The sequence below is a fragment of the Monodelphis domestica genome, chromosome 3 (genome assembly GCF_027887165.1).
Source record: "Monodelphis domestica isolate mMonDom1 chromosome 3, mMonDom1.pri, whole genome shotgun sequence".
Taxonomy (NCBI): Eukaryota; Metazoa; Chordata; class Mammalia; order Didelphimorphia; family Didelphidae; genus Monodelphis; species Monodelphis domestica.
In genome coordinates, this window is record NC_077229.1 from 259197067 (window position 1) to 259217800 (window position 20734).

The 20734-nt window shown below is 37.9% G+C and overlaps 1 protein-coding gene across 3 annotated transcripts in view; it reads right to left on the reverse strand.

Annotated features, from left to right (window-relative positions):
• Window positions 1-14547: 14547 nt before the first annotated feature.
• RAB31 (RAB31, member RAS oncogene family) overlaps window positions 14548-20734 on the reverse strand; it is a 261556-nt gene continuing 255369 nt past the window's right edge. For all 3 annotated transcript variants that reach the window (XM_007487716.3, XM_007487713.3, XM_056823652.1), the window contains one exon: window positions 14548-19163. In XM_007487716.3, coding sequence (XP_007487778.1) covers window positions 19066-19163 — 98 coding nt within the window. In that variant the 3' untranslated portion in view covers window positions 14548-19065. The remainder of the gene's footprint in view (window positions 19164-20734) is intronic.

A 20734-nucleotide genomic window follows, 5' to 3' on the forward strand; every position in this document is an offset into this window, starting at 1 on the left:
GAGACCTATGTTTAGCTCTCAGCTCTGCCATGAGCCATCTCTATTACTTTGAGCTGTCACTTTAGCCTTTTGGGACTTCAGTGTCCTCATTTGTAAAGTAAATAGATTTATAAGGTACTTCCTGATCCATCTCTGAATCTCACTTATACTGAGAAGGAATCTTCACTTGTAATTTGCAAGGATATGTTAAATTTCCTCTAGGTATTTTAGTGCCAAAGAAAACAGGCTACTCTTAAGAGCTTGTTTCAGAAGGCATCTGGCCATCATTGGGGAAGCAGCAACAAACCCATAAAATTCTCAGCTGCGAAATCAAGGCCCCAGGCATGACCAAAGTCAAAATGGCTGGATTTATACCAAGAAACCAAGGGCCAAAGTGTATAGGTCAGGCACACTGAGTCAAATCTGGGCAGCTGGCTCAACATGAAAGGCCCAAAGATGTTCATAGTACAGTTTAAGAGAACACAAAGATATTGATCAAAGGACACTTATGCCAAGAACTTTTGGATGAAATAATTATTAGAGTTAAACTAAAGAGCTTTCTCTGTTAGAACTAAGTAGAGTGAATCAGCATTTCTGGCCTTGCTCTTAGGTTAGTTGAATCTCTTGGCTTCCTAGTCAGAACTTCCTTTTCAACAGAGAAATTGTAAGAATTTTTAAAATCTTGATTTTATAGAGTAGATTACATTAGGAAGAGAAGAAAGGAAGGGAATGGAATGGGGGGAGAAAATAGGTGGAAGAATGTATATAGGGGGAAGAGGTTAAGTGTCTGAGGTCAAATTTGAACTCAGGATCTCCTATCTCCAGGCCTGACTTTCTAACCACTGAGCTACCTACCTGCACTTATAATAAGCACTTCATAAATGTTTGTTGCCTATCTCTGTGCCCAAGAACAAGTTGGATTAAAAAGCCTCTTAAGGCTGCTTCTAACTTAAAGAGTCTGTGACTGTATAATATATATCTTTTTTCCTCTTTACTCTCACTTTTTCATTCTACTCTTCCTTTTTTCTTTTCCATTTTTTTCCTTCTTATCCCTTCGTTCTGTCTGGTGCATAAACCTCATAGGGAAAAAAAATGGCACATTTCCTTTGCCCAGGTTTAAGATTGTCTTTCTTCCTTTCTTTTTTTTAAATATTTTTTCTAATTACATGAAGATACAATTTTTAATAACCATTTCCTGGCATTTTGTAATCCATGTTCTTTCTTTCCTCTTCCCACCCTTCCAGGATGGCAAATAATATTATATAGGTCCATGATGGCAAACCTATGGCACATATGCCACAGATGGCACACAGAAACCTCTCTGTGGGCATGCACGCCCAGGACCCAGTGCTCCAAGAACCCAGTACACCCATCCCTACAGTGCAGAGTTCACCAGAGTTCCTAACTAGAAAGCCAGAGGAAGGCACAGCTGGGCTGTTCTCCTCCCCCTCTGCCCAAGCCTGACTACATCACCTGCCTCACCCCCTCCCCCCAACCCAGCAGTCCAATGGGAGTGCTTGTTCCTTCTCCTGGGTGGAGTAAGAGGGGGAAGTGGGATGTGGGGAGAGGGGCACAGAATGTTGGGGGGACCCACATTTGTTCTGCAGAGTGGGGTGAGGGCAGGACCTGGCACTCCATCTCTAAAAAATTTGCCATTACTGATATAATTTATATATATGCTATCATGTAACACATATTTCCATGTTCATCATGTTGTGAAAGAATACACATATCACTTATATGAGAAAAAAAACTCATGAAAGAAATGAAGTGAAGAATTGTATGCTTCAATCTCCATTCAGACTATCAAGTCCTCCTATGTGGTAGATAGCCTTTTTTGTAATGAGTATAGGAAGGTTAATGAAAAAAGAAAAGCCCATATAAATAAAGAAAGCAGAAGAGCTATAGGGAGGCAGTTAGGTCTTTTATGGTCCAAAATACCACCAAAACAAATAATGACAAATATATATAATAATGTTAGGAATGCAGAGGACAATGGCATTGCCTTGTTTGTTTAGTTTTCTGTCCTGGATCAAATGCATTTATATGCAAAACTTAGAGAAATTTGGAAATGTCTTACCTAAACCCAGGACACAGGACTGTAATTTAGCTCCAAACATTGAATTTTAGAACCAGTTCATTGCCCATCTACATTGTCTATTAAAAATATATTTTTACAAACAAGCTCTATAGATTCAATTAAAAAGCATAGCCTTGATCTGCAAAGTGACATGATCCAAAGTGATGTGTAATAAATAATCAATCAGAAGGAAGGTGGGTCACATCCAAGCCTCTCTGTGATATAAGGATGATTTTTATTAGTTTAAAGATAAGAAGTAGGCTTGAAAGATAAGAAGATAAGAAAGATAAGAAGGCTTGAAAAAGAATTGAAGTTTGAAGTGCACCTGAGAGTGTGCCAATTTCAAATGTCAATTTTAACCATTATTCTGTGTCAGTTACTCACTCTGGGAGTGAGAGTGGCAGTTAGTCTCTGGCAATTGGTAGAGTCACACACACACAGACTCTCAGGGTTAGAGGAAGTAACATTTTTGCCTTGCTATCTGAGGGAAAGACGTGAAGGAGCTTAATGTTTTCTTTTTCCAACTTGGGAAACACTATCTATTTCTGTCTTCATATATTCATTTATATCTGAGAAGATCAAAGAAAGATCTGGTCTTTGGTTTGGACTCTGAGTCTATTAAGGCTCAGAGTCCTAATGTGATTCTTGTTGAGACTCAACCAGCTAGCCTTTGTATTTTATAACTGTAAGGCGAAGTTAAGAATTATAAGGATAATAGTGGAAGTTTTATTTAGAATAGTACAAATTTGGGTTAGTCAGATCAGGGAGAATTAGTGTAGCCTGTGAAACACAGGAGAAGCAGTTTCTTGCAGAACGGAGTTTATTTGGGTGGATTTAGAATCTCTTAGAATTAGAAATCCTTGTTATCCTTATATATTTCAATATTTTATTTTTTAAAATAAGAGTTTCTTTAGCATCCTTGTGCTTGGCCCTGAAGGGAAGTTCACATTTGAGCTTCACTTCACTTTATCACTGAAGCTACTTTTGATTACATCTATCAAAAGTATCTTGAACAGTCTTGAACCTGTATTGGCATAGTTTTCCCATCTGTTTTTATAACTCACCATTACTATTTTTGGTTTGGTGAGTCAGCTACTTATAAGATTTGTCTCCAAAATAACCAAGGCTATTCCTATTCCTCAACACTTCTCTTATCCACTCCCGTCCCAATCGTCTTTCTACTGAGCCAGCATTGGGTCCTCAGGCCAGTTATAACCCAACCACTATCAACAGTGGTTGCCCAAGTGTTATTAGGATAATTTTCCTGAGTCTATAGTATGCCCATACCCTACCCTCACATTCATTTCCCTACCGAGGACAGTCCTGTATGCTGATAAAGTAACTGGTAAAAGCCCTGTCCTTGTCCCTTTTTCATGTGTGTGGAATATAGTAAATTTTATGGGATGAATGGGCATGGATAAATTGTGATCTATATTGCAGACTTCTTCATGTTCTTTTTCCTCAAACCTTCCAAGTTTCCCTATTAATATTACTATTGAGGGAACCACTATCCCTCTAGTTACTCAGGCATTATTCTACCTGGGGAAATGATTTCTCCCCTAGACTCCTAAAATCCATTGAAGAGAACCATTTGACTGTGCAAACTCTACTGGCACATCTCCTGCCTATCCCACAAGTGACATCCACTGGCTTTCCAAGTCAGGTAATAATGGAAGGGAGTAGGAAGTTGAAAATGTGCCATCTACTAATTGGGACCTAGCCCTAAAAAAAACTGCAAAGATTCTTTTCCAAAACAACTTCCCCCACCTTAATCCTATGCTTAAAAATGTGATAGAAGCTGATTCAATCCAGCTTTGAGAAGTAAAGGAAAGTCAAGGGAAGAAATTAGTGCTGGATGCCAGCATACACAGTTGTGCTAGCCCTGAAGGAAAGATGAAAGATGATCCTGTTGGGGGTCAGGTAACTTGAATTCATCAAAGAAAGACAGATACTTTCTTAATGTCTCCTTACTTATCTTGGGAATTAACTCCTAATTAATCCCACCCCCATCTTTTCTAATCCAGAGATCATTCCAACTCTGAAGAGAAAACCAAAGTAAAATTAATTGAGCACCTCTGCCATTTCTCCATCATCTTTTATCAATTGTTATTTACCCCAATGGTGTGGCCTTATTTTTTATTTGATACTATCTTCAAAAAATAACCACTTTTTAAGAAATCCTGAGATTTTCTTAAAAACCTCAGTTCATTCTGAACCTAAGCAACCTTGATACTATCCACTCAGGACAAGGCTAGACTTTCATATTCATGCTCCACCCACCCTTCTTTTATTCTTGTCTTTTTTCACATCTATGTTTGTTGATGAGTTCCTAGGCAACTCCCCTTTTTATTCTTATGGGAATTTTTTCTCTTTATCAACTTCAAAATAAATTCTTGAGAAACTCGTTCTTGGCTAACTTCTATATAGTTTTAGTCCATAGAATCCTACTTACCACATCTCTGAATCCTTTGAAATTTGATCTGCTAAAATCTAGAGTACATGTCTCATTATGCCCTACTTTCCTTATCCTCCTTCATAAATCCTAAAGTAGATTAGTCACTTTCCCTCAAGGTTATCATTCTTTCCATTCCAAAAAGAGTTTCTACTTCTTAGTGAGGACACTTGATAGACATTTCAAATCACATATGGCATATGCCCATGTCAATGTTATTCATCTTGCTACCTCCACTGTTACTCACCCAAAAGTTCTTTTCTGTGCTTCCCACCCCCATTCTAAGACCCATTTCTGGATTTTCCCACATGAGAATATCTTCTGAATATATGATGTTCCTTCCTTCCCTCCTAATGTTTCCTGTTCCTTTTAAATAAGCTATACCAGGGCTATATTAGAGTCATAGGTGACAGCCTACAAAATCTTAATGATGACCATGGGCCAAATTTACCTGTTTGCATTAGTGTTTTTGCCTCTTTATCTTAGGGTCTCTAGTTCATCTTGCTTGTTGCCTATCCTTGAAACTTTTTATAAAAGCACCTGAGGCCATAGGTTTTATTGCTGGCGTCTTCTTTTTTGTTTCTTGTGAATTTAAGATTAACAGCTATTCTTATGTTTTAACTATTCTGTGTGGATTTTAGTGTGGAAGATTAAGGAATTTTATTCTTCTCTTTTTCCTCTTTATAAAAATTCTTTTTATTAGTTTTGTGAGATATCAAGCAAATATATTTTTACTAGCCCTTCCTAGATTCACTCCATCTTTGTCCAGGAGCCCGTCATTCCTTATTTTTAAAAATTGGCCCAGATATTCAATATCTATTCACTGGCATTATCTTTCTAATTGCCTGTTTACTTCCTAAATTTGTCAATTCTCATCTGAAGTCTTTGTCTTTGATTCGTAAGAATGACAAAAATATCATTTGTGTCCCTAAGGTAGTCAAGTTCTTGCCCAAGACTTTATAACCCTTAGCAAAGATTTCCAGATTGCTCCTGGCAGTATCATTTATGCCCAGGAAAATTCCCAGGAATGGGTAATCGTTGTCAGGTCTGACACTCTTGGGAAGTTCTGCATCCTGTCCTGGATGCATGTTTCTTAGAGATAGCAGACGGCTGGCTTTGTTACTGTCAGGCTGACAACGAGCTCTCAGAGCAGGGCATCATTAACTCTGGTACTACATCACCACTCCTCAGATGACAAGCAGCTGCTTCCTCCAAACAAACCTGCATTTCCTCCTCTTTGGGAAGTTTCTTCTATTCCTTAACTTTAAGCCTTCCTTCAGCCTTTTCTCCTCCGTGTCACATTCTTCTACTGTCCAACCTCCTCACTTTAGTCAGGATTTGGCTCTGCCTCTCCAGTTCCTTTTTCTTGTTTGTTTTTACCTTAAAGTCTTTTTTTTTTTTAAGGACGACTTCATTACTCCCTGAAGAATAATGAGGAATTCTTCAAACTAGTTTATTTTTTTCTTCCATGTGGGAAACTAACCTGCACTTTGAGCATTAATAACAATTACTTGAATAAGGCAGGAAGTCATACATTGCACACTATGCAGAGGTTGGTAAAATTCTTGCTTCTTCGTATTTTCCAGAGATGAAATCCACAGGGCTCAGGAATGTTCTTATAACTTGATCTCAGCACATGCAAGAAACCAAACTTTCAATGGTCATATACGAAGGTGCAAGAATCTTTCTTATAAGCCAGGATATTTTAATTTTCTTTGGAAGTTAATCATGTTGAGAAGGCATTGTTATTTCACACATTTTTTCCAAGGAAAATGTCAAGAAAAATGATTAGTCATGATATAAACCCCTACTTCATTTAGCAGCGAAGGATTTGCTCATCCATCATTGGTGGCATCAATTTAAGAATCTTGCTGCTGTTGTGTGTATTTTATCTTATTGCCAAGAAGATGCCATTTTAAATGCTGCTACTTCTGTGTGTGTGTGTGTGACAGCCAGAATAGCACATGTCAAAGGAGGTAAATATGAAGGTTAATAGGAACTAGCAACAGACAGCATGATAGAGTACTTTTAATAGTAGATCAAGAATGAATTCATATTACCTGGTCAATGTAAAGAGGAAATTACAGTCTGCCTGCTCTCTGTTAAAGCGAGCATTACAGCCTTACATTAATAAGGAGGTTTTACAAATGTCTGTTGTATTTTTTTTAAATAATTACCAGTTTGGGGTGAAAGATGTGTGAAAGTTAACAAGGAGTAGGGTGTAAAGATAATGGGCAGACGTAAAGGTTGTTTGTTGAGTTGAGCTTCCTATGCCAGAGAAGGAAGATGACATACCTCTGACAGTGAGACATCCCTGGGTACTGGGTCAATAAGCAAAGAAGGTTAAGTGTGCCAAGGAGAGCAGAGGAACCAAGAAAAAATAGCCCACATGGAATTTTCATTTACAGAGATTAAAATCCACTTTTGCCTCTCTATTCTGGAAATGAGTTTTACCAAGATAATAGATCTAGAATTAGAAGGGACTTTAGAAATCATGAAGTTTAAACCTCTCATTTTATATGTGAGAAAACTGAGACCCAGAGAGGTTTTGACTTGCCCAGGGTCACACAGGTAGGATAGGCATTCTATCAACACTTTGGCTTACCTTCTCTAAAATACTGGGGACTGTTCCTAGCTGAATGACCTTGGGCAAGTCACTTTGATCCCATTTGTCCAGCTCTTTCCCTTCTGTTTTAGAGTTGTTACTAAGATGGTAAATAAGGGTTAAAAAATAGCAAAAATAAAAAGAGGGGGGCTGTTATTTACTTCTCTCACTGATATTGATTTTTATTGAAATCTATTGATTTCTTATCTCATTCCCTTCAGAGACTATTCCATTTTTTTTCCTTTTCCTTCCAGTCTTGCATCATACCTTTTCCCCCCTTCACTCACAGCAAATTACTTAGGGTCTTACTTCAAAGAGACAAAGATCATCAAATATTGAATTCCCACCTTTCCCTTTCTCTACTCCTCAAAACTTCTCAACATCATCACCTTTCCTACTTCCTCTGACAAACACATATAGGTATCCCTATTCCTCTTTTTTTACAAAAATAACTTCATTCAAAGATATTTTATTTTCCTAATTACATGTAATAACAATTTTCAACATGCATTTTCTGAAATTATAAATCAAATTATCTCCCTTCTTTCTTTCCTTCCCTGCCCCTTTTGGAGCAATTTGACCTAGATTATACAGGTATTATCATGCAAAACACACTTCCATACGGTTCATTGTAAGAGAATTTCATACATAACCCAAACCCCAAAATAAAACCATAAATAAACTAATGTGAAAGTATACTTTGATCTGCATCTGACTCCAATAGGTTTTTTTTTGTTTGAAAGAATATAGTATTCTTTGTCATAAGTCCTTCAGAATTGTTCCAGATCATTGTGTTGCTAAGAGTAGCTAATTCTTTCACAGCTAATCACCATACAATACTGCCATTACTGTATACAATATTCTCCCAGTTCTGCTTGTTTTCTCTCTGCATCAGTTCATGGAGATCTTCTCAGATATTCTGGAATCACCTTGCTTATCATTTCTTATAGCACAATAGTTTTCCATCACCAACATGTACCCCAGATTTGTTCAGCCATTCCCCAATTTATGGGCATCCCCTCAATTTCCAATTCTTTGCCACCACAAAAAGAACTGCTATAAATATTTTTGTGCAAATACGACCTTTCCCCCTTTATCTCTTTTTTTTGCTTTCTTTTTATCTTTTGAGATATTTTGGGATACAGACCCAGTAGTGGTTTTACAGGATCAAAAGTTTTGCAGTTTTATAGCCCTTTGGGCATAGTTTCAAATTGCCCTCCAGAATAGTTGGATCAATTCATAATACCACCAACATTAGTGAGACATTAGTGTCCCAATTTTGCCACATCCTCTCCAACATTTATCGCTTTCTTTAATATCATACTGGCCCATCTGATAGGTGTGAGGTGGTACCTCAGAGTTGTTTTATTCTGCATTTCTCTAATCAAGAGTGATGTAGAGCATTTTTTCATGATTATTGATATCTTTGATTTCTTCATTGGAAAATTGCTTATTCATGTCATCTGACCATTTGGCCAAAAGCTTTTTAATTTAATAGAATCCAAATGATCCATTTTACATTGTATAATGCTTTCCATCTCTTGTTTGGTCATAAATTCTTCCCTTCTCCATAGACCTGCCAGGCAAACCATTCTACGTTTTCCTAATTTACTTATGGCGTCAGTCTTTATAGCTAAATCATACACCTATTTTGACCTTTTTTTAGTAGAGGGTATGAGATATTCATCTATATCTAGTTTCTGCCATACTGTTTTCCAGTTTTCCCAGTAGTTTTTGTTAGTGAGTTTTTATCCCCAAAGCTGGGGTTTTTGCATTTGTCAAATACTAGGTTGCTAAGATCATTTAACTGAGAGTAGCCATCGGGTCGTAGACCCCTGGTGAACCAGGGCTTTGCTCACCCAGCATGTGAAGACTGCTTCGGCCGAACAGACAGAAGAAACCAATAAGAAGGTTCAAAGGCTGAGAGGGCGACGCAGCAAGGCACTGTGGAGTGCTCAGGGCGTGTTGGAGCACAAAAGACAACATGGCCATCCAATGCAGCTGAGGAAGTCTCCAGGTGTAACGACTTTTCGTGCCACTAGAAGAGAGTGGGACTGTCTCTGTGCATCGACTTTTCCACTTTAAATCTCCTTCATGCACAAGTGTCTTTGTGCACACTCATCTACGTCACAGATGAAAGCGCACAAAGACAATCGTCATCCTTGGTTACCGAGAGACTACTACTATACTATACTAATCTATTCCATTGATCCACCATTCTATTTCTTTGCCAGTACCAACTTGTTTTGATGACTGCTGCTTTATACTACAGTTTGAGTTCTGATACTGCTAGACTACTTTCCTTCATGGTTTTGTTTGTTTGTTTTTCATTAATGCCCAGAATATTCTTGACCTTTTGTTCTTCCAAATGAATTTTGTTATAATTTTCCAAGTTCTATAAAATAATTATTTTGTAGTTTGATTGGCATGGCATGTGAATAAGTAAATTAATTTAGGTAGAATTGTCACTTTTATTATATTCACTTGGCCTAATTAATGGGCAATTGATATTTTTCCAATAGTTTAGAACTGCTTTTATTTCTTGAAAAGTGTTTTTGTAATTATGTTTATTTAATTCCTGTATTTGTCTTGGCAAGCAGATTCCCAGGTATTTTATATTGTCTAAAGATCCTTTTCTCCTTCTCAAAGCAAATCCCTCCACTTGTGGCCTTCATCTCATTCCTGCCCTCCATGGCCGCATCCTAGGCCTTGGTCTAGCAACCTTTTTCTGGAGCATCATTCATTCTCTCAATTCATTCTATCTCATCCCTGGCCTGCAAACATGGTCTACTTGTTCCAACCTTTAAAAAACCTTCTCCTATTGATGAGAAAGACCTTTCATAAATCTGAATAAAATGGATAGAGTCATCCCTCTACTCAAAATCCTTCAGTTTCTTACTGTTTCCAACTGTGAACTTCTCAGCTTAGTATTGAAATATACATACATAATATGGTTGTCCCATACCTTTCACTATATTCCTTTCTACATATTCTATGTTCCAGGCAAAGGTCTACATTCTATCTCTTCTATCCAAAGTTATATTGGTAGTTATTTAACAACCTGCTTTCCACATGCCTGGTTTTTATTTTTATACCCATTTTCTTGGCACACAGATACATTACCTAACACACATGTTTAAAGAGAGATAATTGGAAAAGTGATACATTAACTTTTAACAAATCACTTGATTAACATTCTATATTCTTATATTGTGATTACAGACAGTATACAAGATAAATTATTTCATCACAGGTGGCTTAATTTTCTCATTACCCTGTGAGAAGTTTTGAGCTTACAAACAATCAAGGAAAATTACTTATTGCTTTTAATAAAATGGAATAATTAATCAACAGTTCTTAAAAGACAATTCAACAGTCATATCATTGAGGTTGAGGGGTACTGGGAACACAATTCAAATTTAATATTAGACTGGTCATTTCTCAGGGTTCTTACTAGGGAGTTTCTGAGTTACTGATTTGTGTAATTGAGTCACTGAGACATATTGAAGTTTGATGTACTTGTATGTATTGTATGGTCTCTATGATTGATTTGTGAGCTGGCTTCATGAAAATAAGTTTCTGTGAGTGGGAAAGTTTTGGGCTTGGTCTGTAGCTGTGGTTTTACTGAGGATTATGTGTCTAAGTAAAAGTTAACCCATGATAGTCTTTTGGGATTGGGTTTGAGGATCTGATCTTTTGGTAATGTTTTAGAGAATTAGGGTATAGGTGTTTTGCACTTGCATCACTCCATTTGAGACTAGGGGGAATAATAATCATGTTAATTCCATAGATAAAGGACATTGATTTTTTTTAACTCTTACCTTTCATCTTGAGATCAGCACTAAAGGCTCCAAGGCAGAAGAGTGATAAGGGCTAAGCAACTGGGGTTGACTTTGTCCAGGGTCACACAGCTGGGAAGTGTCTGAGGCCAGATTTGAACCTAGGACCTCTCATCTCTAGGCCTGGCTCTCAATCCACTGAGGCACTTAACTGTCACCTATGTAACACACTTTTAAATTCCATCTGCATTATTAACATTTTTGCCATCACTTTCTTAAGTTCAGTCAATAAATCAAGTTCTGATTTGTAGTTTGTCTGTTTTTTTTTAAACCTTACTTTCTGTCCTAGTTATTCTAAGACAGAAGGGCAAGGGCTTAGCTAATTGAGGTTAAGTAACTTGCCCAGGGTCACACAGCTAGAAGGTGTCTGAGGTCAGATTTAAGCCCAGGTCCTTCTGACTCCAGATCTGGGACTCTATCCACTGTGCCACCTAGTTTCCCCTTATTTACCCATTTCTTTTTTGTTCTTTTAAAACCCTTACCTTTTCATCTTAGAACCAATACTGTATATTGGTTCCAAGGCAGAAGAGTGGTAAGGGCTAGGCAATGGGGGTTAGTTGACTTGTCCAGGGTCATCCAGCTGGGAAGTATCTGAGGCTAGATTTGAATATAGGACCTCCTGACTCCAGGCTTGGCACTCTATTCACTGTGCCACCTAGTTGCCCCTGTATTTTAATAAAAATCCAAGATTTTGAAATTTTATTCGAGAAAGATCTTCAAGGAAAGAAGCATGCTAACTCCTAAATCCAGAGAGCGAGCTGTTGCAGAAAGATGCCAGAAAACCTATACTACATCAAGAAGATCAAGAATGAACTTTGGGTGTGGATGATTAAACTGAAGTTTGATTGAACATTTATTGTAAATGTACACTTTTATGCCAAAGGGGACTGCCCCCAATTTGGCTTTTTGTCAATGCTCCTAGCAAAACATTGGTTTTGCTTTCTCTTTTCTATTCCTCCCTAACTATTGTAATTTCCTCTTAGAAACTGAATATTGTATAAATCTGTAGTTAGAGGTACTTTAGGACTATAAGATGATTATGTTAAATGATCAATGGGGAGACTAGTCTCCCAATGATCATCAGGGGGAATTGTGAACTTTAAAACTACTCCACCATACTTAGACCATACTTTAGGGGAAGATAAAGTTATAATCTCCTGATTGAACAATGAAGGTACTTAGTTCTCTGTGAACTAAGTGAAGCTAGAACTTTAAGCTAAGTCTATTTTTAGATCTAATACAAAAAGGTGTTAAGTAACTTTATAAAGGTTAAATTAATCACAAAAAGGTCAAATAACTCACAAAAGGTGAACTTAACAAAGAAGTGTTAAGTAATTCTAAAGATATAATCAAATCAAAGAAGGTAAGAACTAAAAGTATGGGCAGTTCTAGAGAAAAAACCTTTAATGTGATTGGTAGATGTGAAAATTTAGGAGGAGACACAAGGATGAAAGGTCTATATATTTGAGATTTTTTTGTCCCTCAAGGACACACTCTCTCTCTCTCTTTTCCTGATTGATGGTGGAGAGTTAGCTGAGAGCTGCGTGCTGAGCCTTTCAGCATCTTAGTATGGCTACAAGCTATTGTCTGGTTCGGTGGTGAGTTTCTGGCTGAAACTCTATTTTGTCTATATTGTCTATTTCTTTTTTAAACCCTTACCTTCCATCTTAGAATCAATACTCTGTATTGGTTCCAAGGAAGAGTGGTAAAGGCTAGGCAATGGACTTGCCCAGGGGTCACCCAGCTAGAAAGTGTCTGAGGTCACATTGGAACCCAGGACCTCCCATTTCGAGGCTTGGCTCTCAATTCACTGAGCCACCCAGCCGCCCCTTCATTTGCCCGTTTCTAAAGTGTAATTGCTCACAAGGAAAACTTAACAGTTTGCTCTCTTGAGCTGGTTCAAGCTAGTTCCAGCACACATTCCTTAATTGTATATACTCCAGTTTCCCAATCTCTTACTTTTTTTTTTCTCATGCTCTTCTTGATGCATGAAAAGTTCTTTCCAGTTCCTATTTAATTGCTACCTTTAAAACCTAATCCAAATATTACCTTTTTAAGAAATCCTTCTCTGAGAACCCCATTTCCTAATGACCTTTCTCTCTGTATATTTCATATAGAACTTTGTACCCCTCTCGTGCTCTTATCATATATTGTACTTTACAATATTTCACAGAACAAATGATAGCTATTGGACTCTAACCTTCTTGACAGCAGGGCTCATGGCTTATCTAAATCTTCTTATCTAAATCTTGCATCTTCTCTACCACCAAGCACTGTGCCTGGGACAAACTAGGCTTGTAGAATTATTGTTTACCTCCCTCTTTTGTATGTACTCACTGACCCAATAATCTGAGGGCTGAAAAAAATTTGTCTAGAGATAAGGAGTATCATATGAGTTGTTTTTGTAAGTTAATGCTTATAAAGCATCTTACTGAGGTGATCTCTGCTAGTTGAAAACTGGAGTTCTGTGCCCAGTGGTTATTTGTTCTAACCTTTCCCTTCCCTGGTCTCACATATCTATCTAACAGCACAGTACCAGTGTCTTGCATATATTAATAAGTAACAAATCAGTAAACTATAAATATTTGTTGAATTAATTGTATTAAATTGATTTTAACAGTCCTCATTTTGACAACAGTAATCAAGCCAAGTACATAAAACTGGTATTATAGTGGTACTAAAACAAGTACTTAAAACTAAGTTAGATTGCACTGTGGATAAAAAGTCAGGTCTGGTGTTGTGTGAAGAGTGAATCAAACTTCCTTTGTCTATCAATTAGCAATTTTTAAATTAATCAACCAAAAACTTAAAGTACCCTTACTAGTCACTAAGTAAGAGAGTTCACAAGTCACTTGCCAGAATAGATGGCAATTCCAGAGGCCATTGACCACCCCTTGGGCAGTACTAGGCAAATTGAAAGACTGTGATTGATTCTTGTAAAGTAGAGGAAGGGACAGGAAGTGATGTGGAAAATGGACTATAAAAAATCCTGAACTTCCTGTCCAGAAGACCTTCGGCTTGGATCTTGGACTTGGAGTATTTCGTCTTTGGACTTCGTCTTGTGACTTCTCTTTCTGGACTTTTCTCTAGATTCTGTACCAGTGAGCTGGGTAATTAGTGGGCCTTCCTTTCCTGGAGGAGACTGGGTTGGTGGAACCCTTGCTGAAGATACCACCTGGTTCTCTGGCTGAAGATTATCGAGCCCTGCTGGGGCTAAGTCCCACACTGGAGCAGCACTTAGATTGATAGGCTAGATAATTCTCTCCCTCCTTCTTACATTTTCCCACTTTCACTCTTTCCATGTTTTTGTAAATAAAGTTACTAAACGTTATTTTGACTTGTTATAATATCTTTAAATCAGCAACCACGATATTACTATAGAATTCTCATATTAACATAAAAACCTAAATTTTTAAATTCTTACAGTTAGGAGGACCTCAGATACTTCCTAGCTATGGGACCCTGGGCAAGTCACTTAACCCCAAATACCTAACCCTTGCCTCTCTTAGAATCTATCCTTGGTATTGATTGTAAAACAGAAAAGAAGAGTTACCAAAAATGAAAATAACTGGAATTCTAAAAGATGACAACATTTGGTAATACTTAAAATATTTATTAGTATGAATCAGTATATGTTAACACAAAATAACAGGTACAGTTTTGTTGTCATTGTTGGAATTTGAAGATTTTTGTAGGGAGAAGTTGGGAATGCACTACCCGCTAATGAAAGTCCTAACATAGTAAAAGCATTCCCTCTACGCAGGAACTGGGTCCAGCCCAGTCAAAGCTTTTTACAAAAACACAAAAGCACAACACACACCACAAAACATCATGCTGACATTGGAACACTGGGTCTGGTTTTTAAAAGGGTTAAAATAGTAAACATATATCACCAGAATACTTCATAAGTCTGCATCCATGTCAGAGCTTTCTCATTCACAAGTTAACCTATTGCCCAACTTGCCCTGCTCCTTGGAGAGCCATGTAAAGTGGGGAGTGGGCAGCAGAGGCTTGTTTTCAGCTGTCACATGTCATAGCATTATGCCTGAAGGAAGCATCTCACCCATGCCCCGAGCCCTTAACACGGTCCTAGGCATGTAATTGACATTTAATAAATGCTAGCTGACAGACTGACACCTGGGCATATACCCTGTAGGGAATGAGATTCATCCTCTTTGGGGCACAACTCCAAAACCCCTGTGAAAGAATGGCTAATTTTGGACCCTCAAAATATTGAAGCCTGAATGGAAAATGCAAGCTTAGTATCATTAATGTACCATTTTAAAGAGAAAAAAAAAGGCAAGTCAACAAGATATCTATATCACCTTCTTGCATGTCACTACTTCCTATCTTTGGCCTTTCTGTCCTTAAATGTGAAAGGGGGCCTATAAAATTTCATATTTACAATGTACACTAGATATCTGTAAGCCATACTCAGCCAATGAAAGGTATACATGTCAGTTTAAGAAATGTGAAATCATATTTATATATGTGTGTATATATACATATACACACACACACACACACACACACACACACACACACAAAGAGATAGAGATGGGGTAGGGAGAAAAAATGGAAAAAAGGAATGGTGGAAGAAAGGGAAGGAAGGAAGGAAGGAAGGAAGGAAGGAAGGAAGGAAGGAAGGAAGGAAGGAAGGAAGGAAGGAAGGAAGGAAGGAAGGAAGGAAGGAAGGAAGGAAGGAAGGAAGGAAGGAAGGAAGGAAGGAAGGAAGGAAGGAAGGAAGGAAAAAGAAGGAAAGGCGAGAGAAGGGAATGGAGGGAGAGAAGAGGAAAAAGGAAGGAGGGAAGAGAGGAGGGAGTGAAAGTGGGAGGGAAGAAGAAAAGTTGAGGGAATGATTAAAATGGTGTTATGTTACCTCTGATTCTCTGGCCAGAGTTTGGAGGCACACTGTTTTATAAGGTCACTCGTTATATACTGCGGTTACAGTTTATATGTTAACTCAGGCTACCTGCTTTTTTATTTTTATTTTTAACAACTCTCATGAAAAATCCTGACTCCTCAAAAGGGCCTTGGTACTTTCCAGAGAAGCTCAATAAACATGTAAATGTGTTTTGCTCAGTCATGCTCTATCAACTCCTCACTGATTCTTTAAGTGATCATGATGGCTTTTCTCCCCTAAGACAGCTTCTGATAGAAAGAAATCATACTCAAGAGGTAAAGACAATCACCTTTCGACCTGTTCCCTTCTGAAGCAAGCCCTGGATCCATTGATGGTTTTTTTTTTTGGGGGGGGGGTGGCGGTGGCAGTGGGGGGTACTATTCGTGTTCTACCACCAGCATTAGCCTTCTTTGTGTTAGAATTTGTCCAGTGTAATTCCCCAGCTGTGTGACACATGGAAATGATTCCTTACCTTCTCTGCTCCACTCCCTGCTCAGTTTAGACACTGACTCAGTTTTTGTGTTGGACAAGGAAAGGCTCATAGATTTGCATGTCCACCAGAGAGAAATGACTTCAGTTTCTATTATCAAACTATTTACTTCCAGAAGGATGTGCAGATCTGTGTCAAGCCCACAAGTAAATTCAGTGCTGATAATGGACAATGTAGGGAATACCATAAAGTCCTTCCCTAGAGAGGCAGAATCTCTCTTTACTATTTGGGGGGGGGGATGCTTTCTTCTGTCTGAAATAACTGAGATTCAATCCCGTACCAAGACATGTAGAATGGCTAGAGTATTTCCAGACACCAAGATTCAAAAACTAACAAACCACTTCTATCAACTCTAAAATATAATTGGAGAATGAAACTGGCTGTGTGCATGGTATGTAATAATCTTTTTTATTCCAAAAGATCTTTATTATCAGTTTGGTTTTGTGTACTCCCTTGATTCTTGTTTCCTATACAGCCTTTTTTCATCACAAAATATGGCGTGGCATGAGATCCATGTTGGTCCCTCAGTGAAAGCTTCTATAACTTCTTAGTTCTTCAACCCAGGAAAAAAAAGGATCAGAGAACAGGGACTTGGGAATGGTTGTACTGTTTGTTCCCCAAGTCTTAAAAACTCCAAGTATTTAGCTAAGAATTAATTTCTCTCCTAGCTCTGATATGAAATAATTATATAGCCTTGGACAAATCGCTTATCCTTTCTAAACCTTCCTTTCTAAAACAAAGTGGCTGGGGTAAATGCTCCCTAAAGCTCTGCACCAGTTCTCACATTCTCTAGTTCTGTAGTTGATATGATTATTCCCTAAACCATAACTAAGGTATTCATGGAAGGGAAAAATGAGAACAATTTTCCTTGACTTCATGGTGCCTGAGTAAACATTGGAGGGGTGGGAGGTCCTCACAATATGGTAAAAAGACAATTGGATTTAAAGGCAAAAGGCCTGGGTTCAAAACCCACCTCTTCTACTTACTACCTCTGTGACCCTTGGGTGAATTACTTAACTTGATTTCCTTTTATCATCTAAAAATTGAAGAGTATTGGTCTCAAGAACTTCTAAGGTTCCATCCAACTTTAATCCCTTGTCCCCTACCAAGAATACTGCACATGAGAGGCTCTAAAAGTCCTGTCCTAATTTGAACCTTGGTAAGAGGTCAATCATCTAATTGGTAAGACTCTTGGAATGCAAATAGGATTTGGACTGGGGAAAAACTAGCTTTTCTTCTTATCCCTCTCAACCTTCACTTCTGCCCTCCACTGGATCCAAGCACTCTTTTGAAAGCTGAAAAGACAAAAGCTGTTCAAGTCCTTCTATGTTACAGAAGAAACCAAGGAACTTGGCTTAGGAAGGTCATACCAAGGCCTATTCTTTGTGCAGATACGATGGAGTGCTGCCGTGAAGGAATGTGCGGGAGTCCACAAGGAGTCTTTTTGTTTTTCTAAATGCCTTTTTTCCCCCTAATAATTTTAAGGGTCTAAAAACCTTCAGTAGCTGCCACTTACTCGGGCTAATTGCTTGGTAATGTAACCAAGCTTCCCTCATCAGAAGCTTGCCCTGTGGTTTAGTCTGCAGCTTCTTTTACTTCAATTCTCAACCTTGATGAAGAAGCCATGGCAGATTCTGTTAGCAAGGAAATACTCTGTGCATTGAGCTCCTTGCCTGTCAAGACAACATGAAGCAGGTTGTACCTCTTTAATAAAAGTCTTTGTTCCCCCTTAGTCTCCAGGCATATATATTCTTACATAGAAATGCCTTCTGTCTTTTTTTTCCCCTCAAAGACTTTTTTTTCCCTCAACCCCAAGTCATTTGTAGCAATTTTCTCAGGTTTGCTATTCTACATATACCTGAAACTTAAAATCTGTAATGCTAAACTATGGGGTGGGGAAAAGCAGGAATCTAATAGATTTTCCTTTCTTCCTACCTTTCTTTTGTTCCTTCCATCTCCTTTCCTTTCTTTCTCTTTCTTTCAAATAAACTTTCCCTTTTTTTCCATTGAATTTCTCTTTAGTTTGTAATTGGGGGGATAGTTGAATAACAACTCTCTGTTCTCTCCAGAAGATGTGTGAAGTACAGGCTAAATTCGATTTATTCTTTAAAAACATTTTTTAGAGCTGATCTAAAATTTAAAAATAAAAAATAGGCTAAAAGCTCCAACACTCTATAGAAACTCCTCACTAGTTAACTTTCACAGGTGACTGGTTAGGTTATCAGCCAAGGCAGTGGCTCAAAAAGACTCCTGCAGTGGGTCCAGGCCAAGAGGAAGTCAGAGAGGAATGAACCATCCCAGAATCCCCCACACAAACTGAGCCAACAAAAACACATCCTCTTTCTTACAAAACTTGAGTTTGAGAGGGTTTAACCGAGAACTCGAGATATACTTGTCATCCACCCACTGTCTTCCTTTGCCCACTCAGTAAAAAAGAAGAGAGAGAATGAAAGGAGAGGGGGAAGGGTAAAATGAATTTGGTATAATCCAATCCATCAGTATAAATAGTATGACTAAGGATTTTTCAAAAGTTTCTGCAAAATCCTTTCCCAGGGAGACTTTCTGGCTGTGATGTCTAAATATTTCTCAAAATGCAGAGCTGGGATTTTTTTTTTTTTAACAAGGCACTAAGTCACCAAGAGTGGGAAGTCCTTTTGTCAGTGCACAAGAAAATGGGAATTGAGTTCTTCAAGTACATCAGATGATATCCCATGGGGTCAGCAACATCGCCTGCTAGTTTGTGGTGGCTGCTTCCCAAGCTTGATTGCTCCGTTGTTCCCATTTTCATGAGGGTCCAAGGGTGGGATCTGACGACCTAAAACATAAAAGAAAGTAAAGTCTGGGTTGTTGAGTTTTTCTCCTGTCACCATCCCTTCACAGAGATTCTTATAAAAATGAAAGCCAAATGGCATGTTAAAACACATTCCAAAGGACGAGGGGCTATCAGAAACTCCTTTTTTTTAAATTTCTTGCCTATCTCTGAAGGCTATAAAAACACCAGAGCTATAGAAGGACATGGGGGTTGGGGGAAGAGAGTTCTCCCTTATTGATGTTGCCTCTATTGATACAAGGAATGGGGAGGAAGGTGGTTCTCTTTCTATCTCCTTTCCACATATCCCCTCCATATTCACTTCTCATACTTACCCTAACACCTGTCCATTCTTATTCTTTCCCTATTTTTTCCTACCCCAAGTCTAATCCACTTTAAAGAGTAGTTGAAGAGTTCAAATGTACTGTTATCTTTATTAGATTCAGAAGTGTTCCCAATTGCTTTTATTTTGTTGTTTTTTTAAAGAATCAATTAGAAATTTATATCATTTCAGAAACATTTATTAACATTTAGTTCATCCTTCCTTGAATGCCTATCAAAACACATAAATCACTTATTATGAAACCATACATACATAAAGACTCTTCAAATCTAATTTTTATTCCAAATGAAAGCAAAATTCTTGGTTTGTTTCATGATTTGTTTTTAAAAGAAACACTTCTATCACCCTAGTGCAAAAAGGAAAAGGGTCTTGATGGAAGGCACATGTTAAACCCAGTGGAATTTCGTGTCAGATAAGGGAGGGGGTGGGGGAGTGGAGGGAAGGACATGAGTCTTGTAATCATGGAAAATTATTCTAAATCATTTAAATAAAACTAAAAAAAAATTAAAGAAAACACTTCTCCTAGGGTCTTTATCTAAGAGTATAAAATAGTAATAAAGATGAAAGAAAATTCTAAAAAAACCAAATGTTTTCCTGCTATTTAAAACAATGGCTCAAAGGGAGATATTTTTACCCCATGATTTGCAGTTCAGTGAATTAGGAGAGAAGAAAAGTATTCCTTTAAAAAATAAAACCCTTTCATAACCTAGTGCCAAAGGACTCATAAATATAAAAAAGAGTAGCCGATTTGCATCTCCCAAAGGGCAGTTCTCTGAGTCTCTGAGTCACTCTTTCACTCCCTCAGTAACTTTAGGACTAGACTCACAAGCTTCTCCACCCTGCCATTATCTTTTAGGACCCCAAACTTCATTCTACGAACTGATATCTTTCTTGATTTCAATGAGATCCATTCCACTTCCACCACTCTTGGGCAACTACACCCAGACCTCACCATTATTCAGAATTGTATCACTCCCAAGATCATCCCAAGGATGAGAAGTCTACCTTAAAACAAACATATCTATTGATCAAATCTGCAGCAGAGTACCATGTAAATGTAATAGGATTTTATTTTCAGTTGCCCAGAGCATATTTTGTTATATTATCTTCAACTATAATGGGTATTAGGTTATTTAGTGTTTATCAGACACCCATGGGATTTTTCAGATTTTCTTTTTCTTTTCCTCAGCAAGGAGGAAAAAACAAATTGTTCCAGAAGTGAGAAACTCAAACA